Source organism: Exophiala viscosa, assembly GCF_022695815.1.
Source record: "Exophiala viscosa unplaced genomic scaffold EDD37scaffold_7, whole genome shotgun sequence".
Lineage (NCBI taxonomy): Eukaryota > Fungi > Ascomycota > Eurotiomycetes > Chaetothyriales > Herpotrichiellaceae > Exophiala > Exophiala viscosa.
In genome coordinates, this window is record NW_026944359.1 from 122,314 (window position 1) to 141,758 (window position 19,445).

Genomic DNA, 19,445 nt, shown 5'->3' on the forward strand with positions numbered 1-19,445 from the left:
TGGCACAGGTAAATATTTAGCAATGACATGGGATTTTTTTGATGATGTAGTTGTGCTTCACCGTGTCGGAGTTACGGCGGAGCGCTGCCCAATTGCCGTCTGCTAGTCTACCAGAATGTCAAACCAAACGCGCCCCAGATAAAACCAGAGATCTGATTGTGAATCTCAGTTTCGCCTCACTGACAGCATCATTCCTGCGGTTGGACACCTGGCGTGTCGCCGTCAGTCGACGTTTTCACATACTCGACAACTCATTTAACGACGACCTTTTCTCGACTTGGTCTCTACCATGTCAACGGAAACAGCAACGCCTGTGGCCGCGGGTGCGGGCACAGATATCGCGCTCCTTGCAACATTTCAGAAGCACATCGAGGACATGCGAAATCTGTCGCTATGCAAAATCTGCATCAAACCTTTCTACGAACCCTTCATACTAGGATGCGGTCACACATACTGTTACTCATGTCTTGCCAGCTGGTTCGGTGGCGCGCAGAACAGGAAAAAGAAGAAAAATTGTCCTGATTGCAGGGCTGAGGTCACAGTGCAGCCGTCGCCGAACTACCTCCTTCGGGACTTGGTGCACATGTTCATTAATCGAGCAGAGCTTCTTCCAGAGGATGAGACTGTGCAGGAACACCAACAAGCAAAAGAGGATGAGGCTGTGATGCTAGCGGCAGATCGTACTGGTGCTGGGCTGTTCAAGGGAGCGTTTGTGCGAGCACACCGGCCTTTGCTGCTTCACTGGGGTCAGGGAATACTAGACCAGGAAGACAACGTGCTGCGTTGCCCTGAGTGTCACTGGGAGTTGGAAGATGGAGAATGCCTACAGTGTGGTTTCCATGAATACGAGCCGGGAGATAGTGACTACGACTCTGGCGAGGACTCTGGTGTATCGCAGAGCATACACACTCTTGATGACGACCTTGACAATGATGCCGATGACGTTGACTACGCTTTTCGCAACAGCATGTACGATCGCAACACCATCTACGATGGATCGAGATCGCCCGAGCTCGATGGTCTAGAATCGGAGCCTGATCCTTACGGAAACGATTATGGCGACGATTACGATGACGACGACGATGACATGGAGAGTTTCATTGACGACGGGAGGTCTGGCGAAGGGGACGAAGACGAAGACGCCAATAGTGAGGCGACGATGACAGGCTACCACCCTCAAGTGGTAATAGCCGCTCTTCACCATCGAGCAATACAAGCAGCTCGCAATCAACATCAACCTGCCTCAGTTGCTAGTGAAGATTACACCACTGACTATGATGATCCGGACGATGACGCAGATAACGACAACTCTGCTTCCAATCGCGAAGCCACTCCGTACGACGATGCTTCTGATGTCAACACCAACTACGACAATGCCTCACAGCCCTCAGAACATGACCCCCCGATCCGGCCTGCCCGACGCGTTAACAGAGTCATCAGCGACGATGAAGACGAAGAAGTGGATGACGAAGCACAGACGGAGGGAACGACGCCGCAAGAACCGCAATCAGAGGAGGAGTATAGTGAAGTTGGGGATAACGTGGCCTCGGACGATGACGAGGATCAGGAGGATGAAGACAACGCAGATGGTGCTAATGGCAATGGTTCGAACGATGAAGAAGGATCGGGATCGGATGAATCAGATATTCGGCCTCCACACTCTTCGGCTCGACGGATGCAGCATTTGCAAAGTCAACGTGCTAGACGAGGCAATGCTGGCTTCCAATCACATACTCACCGAGCCCGGGGATCGACCTGGCACCCTTATTCGGATGAAGCAAGGAATCAAAGTCGAGGGCGTCAGCACGTGAATGGCTACGAGAGACCTCCTTATGGCAGACGTATACCCGTTGGCGGAGGCAATAGGGCTTACTGATATCTGGCGTGCTTTGGCGACTTCGATCATCATGCCTGCTGGGCATGTTTCTGTTGAGAATACTCGGGGCGCTGATCAACTCAAGCACCATCCATGGCTGCTGGGCATTGGATGCTGGGCGAAAGACAGGAAGACTTTGAACGCAGATCCACGGACATCATCATGTATTTATCCCACAATTGATACCCATTTGATTCGAGACAACCTAATATGCGCCCACGCTATGCAAGTGTACGGATGTGAAGTTCTTTTCCTCCTTTCCAGACCCGATCTAAGCCGCCATCACTTGTTTGCTGGTGTCGTACTCCATGTCAATGATGCCGTCCTTCTTCACCACCTTGACTGTCATCCCCTTGAAGTCAATAGGTAATCGTCGTTGTAATTCGTCTGTGCACATGCGGAGAATCTTCATGCCTTGTTCGAACGAGATGTCTGGGTGATGATGTTTATCTAGGATCGAGAGACAGTAGTACCTGATGGGCGATTAGTACGTCTTTTTCTCGCAACTCCGCTGCACTTACTGAGCATAACCATGAGCAGCATATGGCACCTTTGCGCTGCTGGCAAGGTAGTCCAGCCAGTATAGACTTGGCTGCTTGGTGATCGGATCCATGCCACCCAGTAACAAGTTGACGTTGTATGGCTTTCTGCTTCGTAGACTCCTGGCGAGTTCGCTCCGGACGAAGCTTGCGACGGCGCTCGGGCCCAGATCCGTCTCATTTCGCATCGTGTAGAGGGCAATGTTGGCTTGAATGTACTCGGCAAATTGGATCGTGTCACCTGCTTCTCCTGAAAATGCGAGGAGGGTGTGCTTGTTGAGCTGTCTCGTCTTGTCGTCGGAGGTTTTGAGTATCGTGGCGCCGCGCATGGCTGCTTTGGAGGCTGCGATGATGGTGAAATCACGGCCGGTGAGGCCTAGAAGGACTTCCCTGTAGATGTGTGTCAGTTCGAAACCTGGTATTGCATAAATCGGCGGAGGCTTACATGTTGACAGCGTGCCGATATGGATGATGAGAAGAACGAGGAGGGGTTAGAGTTGGTCTCGAGCTTCAAATGAATTGTATGTTGCTGTAGTCTGGAGCCCGACACGCACGCGAAAGCTGCCTTCAATTCATAGGTGGTGAAAGCAGGAAGGTTTGGCGGTTCATCGGCTAAACAAGGCTGCGTCGTCCGCTGGCATTCAAAAAAATTTGGGTGCGAGTTCTCCAACTTGCGTATATCACCCTACAACGAGCGAGGCGAGATTGCTCTTGCCCCGGTGTCTCATTCTCATACGAGATGTCTTCCTTCTTCACCGTTCCTGCCTCACAGAGGAAACGTAAGCGGCCGACAGAGACCCCAGGCAAGCCTAGAAAAAGACGGGAGGCGGACGGAACTGAGGCGCGAGACGGACGGGTGCAGCGGTCTCAGCGCAACGAACCACGTCCTCGAGAGACAGAAAGGGACGAGTCGATCTCCGGAAGCGATTCGGAAGAGGAGATAGAGCCTGAGACTGGCGATGAGTCTGAAGCCACGTCTGAAGAAGGCGAGACGGCCGCGGAGCGAAGAGTACGACTTGCGCAACGCTACCTTGACAACATCAGACATGAGGTAGACGAGGTCGGCTTTGACGCGGAAGATCTTGATAAAGACTTGATCGCACAGAGACTAAAGGAGGATGCGGACGAGGCAAAGGGCCGGCAGTTCAGACAAATTGCCACAAATCTGGACTTTACCAACGCCACACACAGCACGTTCAAAGCTGATACACAGAGCACGACTGGCGTCGCTGTTTGCCAACCTTATGCATACACTGTGAGCAGGGACAAAACTTTGATAAAATGGCAATTACAAAAACCAGCGATCGGTGGGGACGACGCCACAGCACCGAGACGACGACGCCCGAAGCAGCTCAAGTATGTACGAGGCATCCAGATAAGAGCATTGGCACCTCAGCAACATGGACACACCGGAGCAATCCTGAGCGTGGCAGCCTCGCCAGACGGGAAATATGTGGCTACCGGAGGAGCGGACAAGAAGCTCATCGTCTGGTCCGCCGAAGATCTACGGCCTTTGAAGACTTTCACAACACATAGAGATGGAGTTACCGGTCTGGCTTTTGCGCCCTCTTCGAATACGGAGTCCGGATTTGGGGCACAACTTTTCAGCGCAAGTATGGACCGGTCTCTGAAAACGTACAGCCTTGCTGGAGAGGACAGTCTAGCATATGTTGAGACTCTCTTTGGTCATCAAGATCACATTGTAGGTATCTCCCCGGTGTCAGTGGACCAATGTGTGACAGTTGGTGCTCGAGACCGGAAAGCGCTGTGGTGGAAGGTGGTGGAGGAGTCCCTCACCAGGTTCTTGGGCGACAGTTCAAGAAATGACGAATACCAGACGGGCAGTCTAGATTGTGTGGCAGCCCTCCCGCCAAACAGTTTTGTCACTGGGTCGGACTCTGGAACAATCAGCCTATGGAGTGTCCACAAGAAGAAGGCGATGTTCACAATACAGACAGCCCACGGCGTGGACGAACCACCCCCACTCGAAGAGGTGACATCTGAATCGGACCCAAGAGTAATCGAGGAATTGAAGAAGGACGACTATCGAAAGCCAGTGCCTCGAGCTATCACGTCTCTGGCTGCCGTGCCTGGGACAGATATCGTCCTGAGTGGCAGTTGGGATGGGTGGATCCGAGTATGGAAGCTTAGTGACGACAAGAGGTCGTTGCTACCGTTCGGAACGGTCGGAAAGATTGATGAGGATGACAGTGACAGTAAAGGGCAAGAGGAAGCAGAGTCGACACCTTCGAGCACGTCGTCAGGGCCAGCAGTTTCTGCAGGCATCGATGTGCCGACAGGGGTTGTTAACGGCTTCATCAACTCCTTAGCTGTCTTTGAAAGGAGGAAAGAGATTACAAGCGAATTTGGCGGCAAGAAAGAGGGTGAATGTCAAGGTATCTGCATTGTGGCAGGTACAGGAAAAGAAATGCGGCTCGGCAGGTGGATGAAGCTGCCCCGTGGAAAGAATGGCGCGATGGTGTTCGAGGTGCCACTTCGCAGGAAGGATTAAGACCGTATGCCTGTAACCTACAAGAGTACATGTCGGTACCGAGTAGACGAGTGTCAATGATCAAGCCGAGTCTATGTTGAGCAAGACGAGGTAAAAGAGTAAATCACGTGATACTTTCTGGCTGTCTTGGCGGGTGCCACCTCTCGTCAAAAATCAACTTCGCTTCCCAAAGCTTCCAGCTTTTCTTTTTTTTTCTCTTCATCAAAAAGTAACAGAGCCAGCCACGACCGTCGTTACGTCTTTCACCTACAGCGATGTGTTGCCATGAGTTCTCCGAACTCGATGGCTCTGGAGAGAGAGTTTCATTTCCCTTCTAGGAAGTTTCCTTCTCGTTGAGTCTTCTTCAGTGAGGGCGATGAGTCTGAAATGTCGATTTTGAGGGAAACATTCTTTTGATGTATCGAGAGTCGCCTCCGGAAATAGGAATTCGCAGTGCGTCTGAGCTCTGGAGATTGTCGACTAGCAACGTCCAAGCCTCGTTGCAGCTCGGCCCTCTGTTCTGAGAACGAGTATTTCTCCCACCAGTCATATGCCGAATCCGCTCTGGCTTGGCTCTCAATGGCAGCCTCGAAGTATGTGCTGGAGCGTGCATGCATTCCCAACAGAAGCTCTATACCCAAGTCAGTTGGTTGTTGTGGTGGTGTGTTATGCATTCCAGTGAACCGTTATGTGGATCTTGGCTTTTGCACGGTTATTATATCAAGGTAAATCTCATGGTTGGCCACAAAGTACCTACAGATTCCCTCATCCAGCTCGCTTTGAGACTCGTACGCTCGTTTTTGAAAGTGCTTTCTGCTCTCCAGTCATTCCTTTGAACCTCTGCTATTCGATCACCTACCTTGCACAGCTTCGTTCCAGTCAACTCAACCCACCCGCCAACATGAAGCGATCTACCGAGGCCATGCTCACAGCGGCATTGCTGGTTACTACTGCTACTGCCCAGAGTTCCACCACGATCATCAACAACTCTCAAGACTCCGGTGTGACCACTGTCACTTATTCTGTTTGTCCAACTGCAGTAACCACAACTACAACATTGTCAAGCACGATCATTTATTGTCCCGGACCGTACTGCAATGGAGGTGGTCCACAGATTACTGCACCACCTAGTGGTCCTGTCAGCGAAGGGGAAATCCTTTCTTTCACCACGACATATCCCAATGGAGAGGTCGGCGTCTACAACGAATATCTTACCGTTTATGATCAGCCCTGCGCCACTGGCACGGGCATGGAGCAAGCTACCTACACCATAACTGAAGCATGTCCTTGTGAGACTCGCAATCCGTCTTCCATCCCAGCAGGCTTCACAACTACCGCCCTCGCATGCGCCTCGTGTGGCGCAAATGGCGAAGCTACAACTGTCACCATCACCACTCCATGTTCAACAGGTGCATATGCCTCTGTCACGCCGGAGGTCAACGGAAACAGCCCCACCGCAACAGATTCGAGTCCGGCTGCTGCGTCGGGTGGTGCTTCAGGTAATACTTCAGGCAACACCCCGGGTAACACGTCAGGTGATAAATCCGGCAATACTTCTGGTGGAAGCTCTGGTAATACTTCTGGAAATACCTCTGGTGACACCTCAAATGACACTCCTGCAGCTGCGTCTGGTGGCAGCTCAGGAAATGCAGGTACCTCGGGCAGTGCGGGCACCTCTGGCTCTACTCCTGGCAGCACTTCGGGCAACACCTCTGGCGATCTAGTCTCTGGCAATGGCGGTACAAGTTCTCCAGCTGGGATGGGAAGCTTGTCAGGCAACAGCACGAGTAACAGCAACGGCACTTGGCACAATTCCCCGGCTGGAGCTGCAACTGGGGCTGGGACTGGAAGTATGGGCGCTGGTCCAGGAGCGGCGACGTACACTGGTGGTGCCGGAAGACTTGCTTTTGCCCTGTCCGGAATTTTGGTTACTGTTGTCGGTTGCACGGCCTGGATGTTGTAATTGGTGGTGATATGCGTTTGTGCTTTGTTTCTCTCATGGGTTGACATTCATCTTTTGTTTGAGTTTCTGGGACATATGGCATCAATCGAACTTTGTTGCGCAGGAATCCAGGGTAAGTGTACGTTGTATGTTCCGGTTAAGTAGTTAGCAGTTTTCCTTATATCCCTTGAAGTCATGGTCTAGCTCCCCCATAACAAATTCTACAACAATGTATCCTCCACGCACTCTCCTAACAGACTCAAGATTACTGTGATCATGATCCTGATTGTGAGTGTTGTCTCGTAGTTGTCGACTGGCGGCGGCTGCGAGTACATCCCCACCACTGCGCTATGCCAAAGGGTGAAGCCCTGACGGTGCCGGATACTGGCGTTCAACCCTTGATGGATGACGGGAAGTGGGTAGTTGTGTAAGCCAATCAATGGGATAAAGACGACATTGACGCCCGGATACGTGGGGCAACGTGTCGAGGGAGGGCGCTTGGCCAGGCGGCTACAGCATCATCTCGACTTGCGAATGGATGAACAGCTGATAGCTGCATCGTACAGGTGAAGAGTCCCCTGTCTAGGCCATGTGTAGACGACAAGGTGCTCTTGCGCTCTCGCTTCTGTTGGCAGGATAGTAATCCTTGCTCTCCCTTCCAGATTACACCCGACTACGCGGCACATTTACAGCTTTGCAAACATAACTACCTACCTTCTCGCAATCCCATTCATCTCCTGTTTGCCATACCACATTCTCGCGCCTGTCTCGTATGTGCCGCGGCCTTCTTGAGGCCTTTGAACTTCCATTTGTTTCAGTGGTCTTAGATGGCCTGAGTTTGGGTAGCTACCACCTCCTTGACGTTCCCCGCATTCCGCCTGGCACTGCTACCACCATATCACAGCCTTCCAGCGAAGACCATTGATCCACGGTGCCGAAAGACGGACAGGACATGATGAGTGTCACCGGGCAGCGAGGAATGCCCGAGGGCGAGATGTTCCTGAACCGTCCGGCTGACCGCGACTCACCTACAATCATTGAACCACTGCGCATTAACAAAAGGACCTCCAGCGCATCCTCCAGCGTTCCCTCATTACCTGGTAAACAGAGCCCAGCTCCTCAACACCCAGCCCAAAGTACCACAGTCTACCCCATGCCCTCTTTGCCATACCCCGACGACAGGCCTAGGCAACAATCGCAATCGTCACGGACGAACGGCAACCTCGCAGCCAATCCCTATCCCTATCCAGACGTTAGGAGAGTGGCTTCCCCAGAGCAAAATGCGAATGGTACAAGACACCAAGCACAAGGGAGGACATCAGGAGATGGTCGGACAGGCCAGACCCTGGCAGAACGTCGTGGCACAGTGCCTAAGCCTCTGCCAGAATCACCGGGACCAGATGCGCCGGATAAAGAAGGTCTATTCCAACGGCCCCCTCAACGTGGTGATGCTCCTCTCACAGCACCATTACCGGGTACACAAGGTCAGAACCAGCAGACATATTGGCCACCTCCCTCAACCTCGTCCACGGTGGACGCTCTGAACAGGCTCAAGATCAGAGATCCGTCCTCCATCAATCGCATAAGCTCCACGGCTTCGACATCCACTACCAGGGCTACGAGGGGCTCACCTCCTCCGCCTGAAACACCCGTCGTCGGCCCTGGACTACGACCACAGACTGACATTGAAGCTCGATATGCCGCGTCTGGAATTGCTGGCACAGCTACATTGAACAGCCTGCAGGCTCAAAGTTTGGCTGCACAACAAAGGGCTGCACATTATGGTGTTACCGCACCCGCCCCTGCACAGTCACAAAATGACCCACCTAGACGACCATGGACGCCGACTGAGGCACCAGGCACCAGCGCGCACCCAGCACCCACAATTTATCAGGGCATGGGAATTGTAGAGTCATCTGCGCAAACGGCCTCACCAGCCCCTGCACCGCAACCTGCGGCAGTTCACTCTCCGACGCGAGCGCAACATCCCATGGAGAATGAAATTGCTAGGTTGCAACCTCATGAAGAACCACCACCTGCATATTCACAGGTTTCTGGCAGAGCAAATGCTGGTCGTCCGGCTGAGAAACAGCGACAGAGCGTGGTGGGCGCAGCAGCCCCAGCAGTTGGAACAGGACTCGTGGGTGCAGCTGCGGCGGCCACCACAGCGAACGCACTGCCCGGCACGCAAGTGCCCAATCAAGCAGATCATCCAGCATTTGCAAATGATCCACGGCAGAATACACAGAGCCCTACGACGCATCCACTTGCCAATGGTCAAGCACAGCATGCACAAACCGCAACGCCTCAGACACCGTCACAAATCCCTCCAGCATCTCCTCCCCCACTCCCCGAGGGATGGATTGCCCATATGGATCCCAATTCAGGACAGTATTACTATATCCACCTTCCCACACAATCGACTCAATGGGAATTCCCGAAAGGTCCCACACCGCTCAATCTGAATGAGACACCCTTGTCACCAGTTGCCAGTGTATACCAAAACCCTTTGGCGTCCCCTGGTCTGTCTTTCGCGCACAAGCCTCTGGCATCACCGGGGTTGCCTATGACGCCAGGCTACGATCAGCAGAGTATTATGGGCATGTCAAGTCCCGCTGCATTCACAGGTCCACCGCCAAGTAGTGGGATCGATATATACAAGGTCGTGGCCACCAATGGTGTCTACTTTGGTCCATATCTCCGATATGCCAATATGGATATTGAGAGAGGGATCTGGTTCGGGTCTATCCTTCTTGTGACAGATGCTCCTCAGCCACCGACCATTCACATACACCAAAGTCTTGACCTCTCCCCAAATCCCCGTCAGCTCAAAGCGGCCAATATTTCGACCCACCAACGGTGGAGTTTCTACAAATACGATGTCGACCTTCTCATGGACGAGTCTGGGCCAGCGAAATGGACCTATGCGATCACCTCCCATCTTGGCTGCACCCGTTACGAGTTTTTAGTTGCTGGGAAGCACGAGGCGAACTGGCGCTTCATTACCACGTCCGGTAACGACTTCTCGTTGAATGTCAGTGCCAATGAACGCGCAAGACTAGGAGGTGTGGGATTTATGTGGAAGGACATTATGCAAAAGCATGCTGAATGTGGTGGCTTCCACTGCCAGCTCGGCTTAGGAAGTCAAATCTATGCCGACAGAATGTGGAAAGAGATTCCCTCTCTGAAGCAGTGGTTGGCGACAAGCGGAAAAGAAAACAGAAAGAATGCCGTCTGGACGGCAGCTCACGAAGAAGACGTGACTCATGCGTATTTTCATTATTACACGAGTCATTTCGATCAGCCTTATTTGCGTGAAGCTTTTGCTCAGATTCCTTATGTTCTTACGCTTGATGATCACGACATGTGAGTATCCATCCCATTCTGGATGCACATTACTGACCGATCACAGTTTCGATGGGTTCGGTTCATATCCGGAGTATATGCAGTTTAGCAACATGTTTAAAAACATTGGACGTGTTGGTATTGAGATGTATCTGCTTTTCCAACACCACACGACCCTGGAGCTGCTCCGCAATGTCTCTGACGATCGAGACTTGTTCACCATCACAGGCACGGGATGGCATTTCGTGAAATTTCTCGGTCCAGCAGTCGCCGTGGTCGGCCCAGACACAAGAAGCGAACGAAATCCCCATCAAGTCATGGCCGGTCCGACATACCAGGGTCTATTCCCGAAGATTGCAATGTTGCCTCAAACGATACAGCACTGTCTCATGATGGTACCTGTGCCTCTCATATACCCTCGGCTTGACGCGGCTGAGCAGATTGCTCATACTGTGGCTACGGGTAAGAAAGCCGTGACAGGGGCATATAATGTATTGGGAAAGGTTACCAGCTCGGTCGCTGGAGTTGTCGGAGCGAAGAGTGCAGTCGGCTCAGGATTTGATTCGGTGAAACGTGCTGTTGGCAAATCAGGTCTTATGGGTGGGATCCTGAATCCCTTTGGGGATATCGATATGCTTGATGAACTGAAAGACCAATGGACCCATGAATCCAAGGTGAGTCAGCTGTAAAGCCATGAGTGATGATTGCTAACCGAAACAGGACCTCGAACGAACGTACTTCCTCCGCACGTTGCAAGGCATCTCGCATCAGAGATCAATACGTTTCACATTTGTCTCTGGTGCCGTAAATGCCTGTGGAGCTGGACTGGTGCACGACCCGTCACACCCGTCGGATCACAAGACGATGTATCAGCTAATTTCATCCCCTGTCGTCAATACTCCACCGCCGGGCTACGTGATGAAGCTCTTGAACAACAACAAGCCGCTTTACATTCCGGCCAATGGGCAAAGATCGACGCCGTCACAGCCGACTGATACCAAGGAGGACATGATGGAGATTTTTACGCACGATGTGACTGGTCAACCCATCAACAACCGGAAACTAATGGCGAGGAGGAACTATGTGGCTGTGGTAGTCTACGATCCAGAAGTGGTCAACGGCACATTTGGCCAAACAGGCATGCACAGGGGATCCGGCAAGCTGAGTCTGGCGGCCGACTTTTTGGTACAAGGAGAGGGAGCTTATGGGAATGTGGTGAAATATGGACCAGTGGTTGTGCCCAGCCTGGAGTATGGGCGATGAGCGAGTCAGAGAAGACATGGCGAAAGACGATCTAACAGTGCTGCAAATGTCAGTGGTTTTATCATGTTGGGTCTTGCATAGCGACTGGCGTGCCCCGCAGGTGTCTGGTTATTTTGGGCCTTAATGATTTGACGAACGAGATCTGAATGAGGTGCAGGCCATGCGTTACCCTGCAAGCACTGATTTCGATAGCCGAGTCACACTTACATTTTATCCATATGAAATGGCCTAAGGCTGCATACCCCTATTGCCCTCTTTTGCGGCTTGCAGTTCTCGCCATGTCACACCATACTTCATGCAAACCCATAAGAGAGGCAGCGTCGCCAATTGTACCAGCGCCGTGAATGTGAAGCACCATCCCAGACCCATGGCAATGATCATGGGGTTGACCACAGCCGTCATACCCGCGCCCAGCAAACATCTCACGAGATTCGCCGCCGCAATGGCCGCTGCGGCTCTCGACCGGTACAAGTCAATCAACAGCACGCTCAGGGTGTTGAAGCCCGCGAGCGTAGTGTATCCGATGATGACCAGCATGACGATCGGACCTGCGATGTGCACCTGATAGTCCAGCATCCAGCCGTAAGCGATCACGGCGAAGGAGCCCACGATGAAGAAAGGGAGACCGATTTCGAGTCTTACACGCTCGATAGGGAAGCCCTGCATGGCGATTTGTTTCTTGCGGTCCGGGTCAAGACCCATCTTGAGCGCGTGTCGGCGGTAGTTTCGGTCGAGGAGGACGCTGTTCGTGAATGCGGAGAGTATGGTGCCGGCTGCGATGGTCAGAAAGATGAGGCCTTGCATCGTGCTGTCTAGACCATAGATGTCGTGGAATTGGGTGGAAAGTGAGGCCATTACCGCATACAGGACTGCGTAGACTATACCTAGGACTGTGAGGAGAACGGCGGCTTCGAGTTCGACAACGATGGCTAGTGTGCCGAGAGGGCTGGGCCATGTGAACTTTCTTTTTGGCCTCTCGGTCTCGGTGGTGGTGGTGTTGGTGGTGGAGTGCGTGCGGTCGCGGTGACGGTATTGTTTGATAATATACCATAACGACCTGTTCAGTGGTGGAGGAGGGATCGAGCCGTCGCCGACTAATTTGCGCGCGGTCTCTGGGAACCACAGCATAAGAGGCACGACGTACACACCGGACATGATCAACAGGAACCAGAAGATGCTGTGCCAGCCGAGATGTTGAGCGAGCAAGCCTCCTACGATGGGTGCCACGCTGGGCGCGACGATACCGTTGATGCTCGTGATGCTGATGTAGCTGCCGCGCTCGGCGGAGGTGACTATGTCGGCGATGATGGCTTGTTGGAGGACGACGAGTCCACTTGAACCCGCGGACTGGATGCACCGGAGGACTAGGAGGCCGGCGTACGTGTTGTTCAGGGCCAGACCTAGGTTTGCCACGGTGTAGACCAGAAATCCGAGGACGTAGGTTGGCCTCCGGCCTTGAGTGTCGGTGATGGAACTGATGAAGGAGGGGACGACTGCTTGAAAAATCATATATGTTGTTACCGTCAGGTTGACTTGCGATATGGAAACGTTCAGATCAGCGGCGATTGTGCTGAGGGCGGGGAAATAGATTTGTGTTGTGAATGGGGAGAATAACCCGCCTAGTGTTGCGCAGAGGACGATCAGGTATTTTTGACGTTGGGTGAAAGAGGAGTATGGCTTGTCTGCTGCTGCCGCTGGCGTGGAGCTGGCTTGCTTCTCGACGTCGCCATTTGGATCTTCCTTGTCTGTGGACGGCGGCTGCTCGACGTCGGCGCCATCCTGGGTTTCTTCTTGTGGTGATAGGGGAGACTGTGCATTTGAAACTGGGGAGATGGAGTCATTTTTGGCTGTTGGGTGCTGAACTGCCTCATGGCATTCCCTGTCGTTGTGTTCTGGCTGGGCGGCGTCGATTGATGTTTCGACTGCGGTGTTCGCCTGACACTGGGCTTGGACTTGCTCTAGCGTTGAAGGAGCCTGGCCAGTGGTTGTGGGTTGAGTGGACTTGGTGATAGGATGCTTCTGCAATGTGCCTTCGACCGCTGATGAACTCATGCTCTGTTGTTGTTGGTATGCAATGCCAATGTTGCCATGTCCTAACGTGTCACGGCGCCACGCGTGACCTTTGTATTCGTATTGATGTAGCCGGTACCGGCCCGGCACCGGGACGGACTAACCAATAGCGGAAACCAGGCAGCATGGCAACCAGATAGAGTCTAATCGAAGAAGGAAACTGGCCTTCTCGACGAACGTTCAAGATCAAGCTTGACACAGCCGACACTGCATCCTAGTGCCGGCGAAAATACCGCATACTTACCTGAGCCCTTTGACGACATTCGTTGATCGTGCAAGCGAGAAAGCACTGGACCGATCCCAACGACAGTGAGTGGCAGTCTGCCACATGGTTTTTCGCTGTATTTTGGGTGATCACTTGGCACTCGTAAGTACGCGCTGTAAAAGAAAGTGCAGGTACAAACGCCAGGAGCTCCGAAGGGGAAACGAGGATTGACTTGCTGACCCGGTTACACGACAGCCTTGCTCGCGGGGGCCAATTCTGCAGCGCTGCATGACGGTCAGCTAGACAGCCTGGAGAACACTTCAGGCCCAATTGGCACAGTAATCTTGTGGAGAAAGAGGTCGCCACGAATACGAAATACCTGTCTCAACATGCAAAAAGGGCTACTCTCCGCCCATGCTCTCACCATATGACAGAAGAAAAGGTGGAACGAAGTCCACGACCTGAAGACTACATATAAAGTCCAAGCATGTCGAATCCAACGTCAATCCAACCCGAATCAAACCTCGCGTAGACCTTTCGTTCCTTGGTATTTCGCAGGGTAAGTTTGACAAAGCACTTTTGGGGAAGACATCGACATGTCGGCAAACACCACGGCTCAAAGGCCCCTCTCGAATGTACTGGAAGTATCAACTTTGCAGCCCATGGCACCGCGCCGCCCTTGCCGTCATCTCTGCCACCAAAGCCACCAATCGGAAATCCCGTCGATGCGAGCAAGTACCTGAACAGGCCAAATGTCGCACAGTTGAGAGGTGAGAACCCGCAAATCATTAGACAGCAGATCAATCTGGTCCAGGGACGGATGAAGACCCAAGACAACAGAAGAGCACGGCTGCAGGCACAGTTGGTGGCCGCCTCAGCAGGCCAGGAGCTGACGCTGATCGGGCGGCTCATGCCAATGATTCAGAGGTAAGTAAATGGGGCCCGGAACTCTTTTCGAGTGATGAAGTTTTGATCGTGCCGGCAATAGTGTCATCAACATGCGAGACGACGTAATCGGAATGTACCTGTTGACCGGTCAAAATCCACAGGCCGCATTGACCACCGACCACGCCGCAAGAGTCCTGACTCTAGATGCGAACCTGTCGCAACTCAGGATCGAGCAGCAAAGGCTACAGGGCCAGCAGGCGAGCCTGTCGAGCACCAGCTCGTCGCCTCGCATGAGCCTGCAGGAGCTCAAGGGAAGGCTGCTAGGCCAGGTGCTGGCACTGCTCCAGTCTTTCCGAGCCCACAAAGAGTAGGAGCTGCGGCGGCGACCTTTAGCGGCAGTGGAGGAGCGGCGCCTATGTCAGGTACCATAAGCTCAACCGCTCATCTACCTGGCCCAGCAACGAATGCGCCAGCGCCCCAGTGATAAAGTAAAGACCAGGGTCGTCATGTCTGCATGATGCACAAGAGTAGTGGGGTTGATTATTGTCTTCTAACGTGAACTTGAAGCAGCTGAAGAGAGAAACGGGGAGCTTCTGAACAGTTAATTTTGGAAGTTAATCTCGTCTGATGTCAGACGCCGCTTAACTTACTTGCCGTAGGAACCTATTCCGGATAGCTTCACCATTGTTTGTCCTTTCCCCTCCCCCACCCACATCGAATTTGCTATCGTCTGCTGATGGTGTGATAACCAAACAGACTTAGGTTCTGACGGCAACCTAGACTTGACAACACCCATGCACTATTTCCAGCACCAACATGGGCCCTGTGATTCGAAAGTGGAAGCCAATGCGTTTCCTGATATGGCTGTCATCACTGAGATGCGTCTTGGGCCTCTAGGCCTGTTCGCAACCTTCAACATGTCATCTCGCCCTACGGTGTCCTCATATTTCTATCGAGGCTTGGGTGCTGACATTGAAGGCGAAGACGCGATACTCCTTCAGTAAAGTCACCATCCAATACCTGAGGTGATATATTTGGCATGGCTTACCACGATACTTAAACCATGCTCGAGGTAGGCCGGCCGCGCATCGCAGTCTCCCAGTTGAACGTTTGATCAATCTGCTCCACGATATCCTCTTGGCCTTGTTCCTTCATCTTTGCTATCGTGGTGTATCACGAGTGACGCGCTCGCCAACCAGTTTCAGGGTGGTTTTGGAAGCTTGGGTGGTGGCTTTGATGACCGATCGGGAGCAGTTTTTGGCGACGAACAGCAACTTTCCGATGGCACCCAACAGAATTCTGGGGGTGATCATGGTGGTTTCGATGAAAAGTTGGGAGGCGGCCCTCGCGGACCATCGGTCGGCGGTTTTGACGGCCAACAACACTGTCAAGGTGGTCTGCAACAACATCTGGACGATGGCCTGGGGGGGGCCACCTGGGGGCTCAACAGCATCTGGGAGGCGGTCTGGGTGACCAATCCCACCAGGTATTCGACCAGGGCTTCGGCGGAGATCTAGGCGGTGAGCAGCACATGGTCCAAGGCCAATTCCAGCATGGCCTCGACCATTTAGGAGCTGATCCCAGTGGTCCCAGTCACTTCGACGACGACCCTGGGGCCGGCGACCCGAATCAATCACTGAAAGACGAAGTTTATCAGCTATGTCAGCAGTATATGGAGGATCATGACCGGCAAGGTATGCAAGGCCACGATCCTACTGCAGCGGCGGAATGTGACTGACGCGTTTCTTTCCAGATATGGACGATGACGAACAGCAAGACACGTTACACCATCACGGCACAAACCTAGTACAAATGCTAGCACAGCTGCTCGAACAAGAGCCCAATAATCCTGGTGCTGCCCAGCTGCATGACTGGTTCTCACGCGCTACAAAAGGTAAATTCTACGGACACGAAGGCATGGAAGCAGGCGAACACAAACCCCGTTACCCACGAGACGATGACCCGCAAGATGAAGAAAAGGAGGGTCAGGACCCTGAACAGGACAGCTTCGGACACGAAGATCAGCATCCCGGGCACGATTTCAATGGGGCATATGGACAAGATCACGGCGACGACGGACAAGGTTACGGCGACGACGGGGAGGGTTATGGTGATGATGAAGAAGGTGGTTACGGTGACGATGGAGAAGACGGTAAACCCTCTCATGGTCATTCTCAAGGCCGCGGCCCTTATGGTGTAGGGTATAGAGGACCTTCTCATGCTGACCATCACAAAGGTGAATATGGCGATGGTGGTGAGTACGGCGAGGATGGGCAATATGGTGGAGACGACGGGCAGTACGGTGAGCATGGTCAACATACGCACGGCCAGCAACACTCATACCACCAAGGTGGCGACGACAATGAGTATGACGACCGCAGCCAGCACTATGGTCACCAGCAACACGGTCATGACGGTGGACAGGACCAGTATGGAGGCGATGATCAATACTAGTGGTGATAATGACGGGTTTCTTTGGTTTATACCACAGGTCCTGGTGCGCGAGGTAACATCATCCATTGATGACCATTTAGTGGGAGACTGCTTTCTTCATTCTGTAGCAGTATGAGGGGGAGTTAGACACGGCTTCTGGGAAAAGTAAAAATCCGGCAAGAGAGCAGTAGATGATTCTCCGCAGAGCCTACCAAAATTGACAGCATTTTGTATTGGTTGCTTCCCCGAACTCAAGTTCGACAGCAGTTTCCACCTCCACAAGGCCATTACTTCTCCTTGACCCTCCCCTTATCTTTCTTTTCAACTCTCAAGCTATACACAATGACTTACGCCCATCTTTGGTGGGAGAAGACATCCGCTTCCGAGGCTCTTACCTCACCGACATGGTCATGGTGTGACATCGTGTGCAATGGAAGAGCTACCCGGCCAGTCACTGAGTACCTTGTACCTAACTACCTACACACTGAATGGTAGCTAGGTACATTACCACAATTATGCGAGGGAAGGGAGTTCCGCTTCGTGTGCTTGACTGACATGATCGCGTGCCTGGTCTCGAATTCTTCAATTTATACTAACAATTAGGTTGCTAAACTATTGTCTCGCACTGAACACAGCCCAACTTTGATCGCCATTCAGACAAGATGCCTCCGTACGTTTCACGGACTGCTCTGCTGCGGAATCACCTCGTTGCAGCAACCAGTGTAGGAAGACGATATGCTCACAGTGCTTCTAGGACCCTTCCAATATTCTCTTTGGAGGGCAAGACCTGTGTTGGTAAGTTGCGACTTTCGATCACTGTCTGTGGGTAATTGACATGGTACAGTAACTGGGTGAGAGTAAAGCTTTACGAGTAACCTGACGCCCACTGACCGACAATCCATCAGTGCTTCCCAAGGTCTGGGATCCCAAATCCTAGCAGCTTTCGCTCTGTCCGGCGCCAAAGGAGCTGTCGTCGACCTGTCCCAGGACTCTGCCGAATCGACCGTTGCCGACCTCAAAAAAGAAGTCAAGGAAGCGGGATTACAGGAGCCGGACATTAAAGCTTATGAGTGCGATACCTCCTCCGAAGAGATGGTCACCAAGACATGGGACGAAATTGTCAAGCACTTCAAGAGAGTGGACGTACTGGTCACAAACGCTGGCGTCGCTGGCGGTGCCGCGGCTGAAGAGTACGACTTCAAAGACTGGCAAAAGATACTCGATGTCAATGTGAATGGCACCTTTCTGTTTGCTAGAGCTGCGGGCAAACACATGATTGAGCAGAAAATCCCAGGCAGCATCATCATGATCGGCTCAATGTCTGGCAGCATTGTCAACAAGCCTCAGAAGCAGAGTGCTTACAATGCGGTATGTTGTTCGACTTCCTGGGCACTTTCATGAATGGACTGATATTGCATAGTCCAAAGCTGCCGTCAATCATATGATGCGCTCATTTGCAACTGAATGGGGTGAGCATGGGATCCGCGTCAACGCCTTGTCTCCAGGCTACATCCAAACAGCAAAGACTCAAGGAGACGAGATGGAGGCCCTTAGCAAGCAATGGGTTGACATGATTCCTCTGCACCGCATTGCGAAGCCCGATGAATTCAGAGGAACAGTCGTGTGGATGGCCAGGTATGGGCACACCGCACGGGCCTATGAACATGTATACTGACTGCTACTCCAGCGATGCCTCGTCGTATTTGACAGGAACTGATATCGTTGTCGATGGTGGCTACACTGCATGGTGAGCTGTGTGTATGTGATCGTGCATGGATGTTTGTGGCCAGGCGAGGAGTTCGGAGTTGTGAGCAACACAGACGCAGTCGCTCCAGCACACGATACTGCCTTCTGTCTATATAGAGATAGAGAGGAGTGAAAAGATGTGAACCATTCATTGGGTGAGCGACTGAACACGTTAGACGGATTAAGACTGATAAGTAAGTAGACAAAACTACCAAAAGACAAGGTTTCCGAAAAGGTATGATCAATTCATAAGTCGAATATGAGTACGGAGTTCAGAATGCGCAACTTCCAGCGTGCGTGATAAATTTTGATAAAGATTGCAAATCCGCCCTGTGCAAGTAATTTAAACTCTTCCCTGCTACGTAACTTCAACACGATGGAGACTCCAACAACGATTATCTTCGTGTATGGTCTGAGTAATGGTCAAACAAAAAAGCAAAAAGATAACTCCTCCGGGTGGGCTCGAACCACCAACCTCTGAAAATATGTTAGGAAATGGACTTTTTGATAGATTGTAAGACTTACCCTGATATATGGTAGAGAATAACAGTCAGACGCGCTAGCCAATTGCGCCACGGGGGAATTGTTGACCAGAGTTTTGTTACTTGAATATATAAACTACATTATTTTTGCAGCACGTGACCCTG

At 52.3% G+C, this 19,445-nt stretch overlaps 9 protein-coding genes and 1 non-coding gene across 10 annotated transcripts; 6 read left to right on the top strand and 4 right to left on the bottom strand.

The window, feature by feature from the left end:
- Positions 1–157: 157 nt before the first annotated feature.
- EDD37DRAFT_633169 (uncharacterized protein) lies at positions 158–2,040 on the top strand. The gene has a single exon (XM_062816771.1). It carries the CDS (start codon positions 290–292, stop codon positions 1,874–1,876), a length of 1,587 nt encoding a protein of 528 aa, XP_062668745.1. The 5' UTR covers positions 158–289; the 3' UTR covers positions 1,877–2,040.
- On the bottom strand, positions 2,041–2,955 carry EDD37DRAFT_633170 (proteasome subunit beta type-2). The gene is made up of 3 exons (XM_062816772.1): positions 2,861–2,955; positions 2,398–2,805; positions 2,041–2,349 (listed from the first exon to the last, which is right to left on the bottom strand). Coding segments are annotated over exons 1-3 (612 nt in total). The 5' UTR covers positions 2,863–2,955; the 3' UTR covers positions 2,041–2,147.
- Positions 2,956–3,085: 130 nt separating this feature from the next.
- On the top strand, positions 3,086–5,013 carry EDD37DRAFT_633172 (WD40-repeat-containing domain protein). The gene has a single exon (XM_062816773.1). The coding sequence runs from the start codon at positions 3,155–3,157 to the stop codon at positions 4,925–4,927; it is 1,773 nt and encodes a 590-aa protein (XP_062668747.1). The 5' UTR covers positions 3,086–3,154; the 3' UTR covers positions 4,928–5,013.
- Positions 5,014–5,134: 121 nt separating this feature from the next.
- Positions 5,135–7,088, top strand: EDD37DRAFT_633173 (uncharacterized protein). The gene has a single exon (XM_062816774.1). The coding sequence runs from the start codon at positions 5,595–5,597 to the stop codon at positions 6,867–6,869; it is 1,275 nt and encodes a 424-aa protein (XP_062668748.1). The 5' UTR covers positions 5,135–5,594; the 3' UTR covers positions 6,870–7,088.
- Positions 5,230–5,580, bottom strand: EDD37DRAFT_610180 (uncharacterized protein; the record flags this gene model as incomplete). Its single annotated transcript, XM_062815186.1, has 1 exon — positions 5,230–5,580. The coding sequence occupies one exon, from the start codon at positions 5,578–5,580 to the stop codon at positions 5,230–5,232; it is 351 nt and encodes a 116-aa protein (XP_062668749.1).
- Positions 7,089–7,667: 579 nt separating the features above from the next.
- Positions 7,668–11,570, top strand: EDD37DRAFT_445587 (uncharacterized protein). Its single transcript, XM_062812825.1, has 3 exons — positions 7,668–10,214; positions 10,261–10,867; positions 10,914–11,570. Exons 1-3 carry the CDS (start codon positions 7,801–7,803, stop codon positions 11,454–11,456), a joined length of 3,564 nt encoding a protein of 1,187 aa, XP_062668750.1. The 5' UTR covers positions 7,668–7,800; the 3' UTR covers positions 11,457–11,570.
- A 114-nt stretch (positions 11,571–11,684) lies between these two features.
- On the bottom strand, positions 11,685–13,234 carry EDD37DRAFT_658310 (putative MFS transporter; the record flags this gene model as incomplete). The annotated part of the gene is made up of 2 exons (XM_062818963.1): positions 11,685–13,165; positions 13,210–13,234. 2 exons carry the CDS (start codon positions 13,232–13,234, stop codon positions 11,685–11,687), a joined length of 1,506 nt encoding a protein of 501 aa, XP_062668751.1.
- Positions 13,235–15,887: 2,653 nt separating this feature from the next.
- Positions 15,888–17,134, top strand: EDD37DRAFT_445602 (uncharacterized protein). The gene is made up of 2 exons (XM_062812826.1): positions 15,888–16,313; positions 16,373–17,134. The coding sequence occupies exons 1-2, from the start codon at positions 16,151–16,153 to the stop codon at positions 17,071–17,073; spliced, it is 864 nt and encodes a 287-aa protein (XP_062668752.1). The 5' UTR covers positions 15,888–16,150; the 3' UTR covers positions 17,074–17,134.
- Positions 17,135–17,315: 181 nt separating this feature from the next.
- EDD37DRAFT_682293 (uncharacterized protein) lies at positions 17,316–18,803 on the top strand (the record flags this gene model as incomplete). Its single annotated transcript, XM_062819793.1, has 4 exons — positions 17,316–17,851; positions 17,958–18,420; positions 18,473–18,687; positions 18,740–18,803. The coding sequence occupies exons 1-4, from the start codon at positions 17,715–17,717 to the stop codon at positions 18,801–18,803; spliced, it is 879 nt and encodes a 292-aa protein (XP_062668753.1). The 5' UTR covers positions 17,316–17,714.
- Positions 18,804–19,245: 442 nt separating this feature from the next.
- On the bottom strand, positions 19,246–19,380 carry EDD37DRAFT_t16. The gene has a single exon. It is a non-coding gene; the product is annotated as a tRNA-Asn (tRNA).
- Between the last annotated feature and the right edge of the window lie 65 nt (positions 19,381–19,445).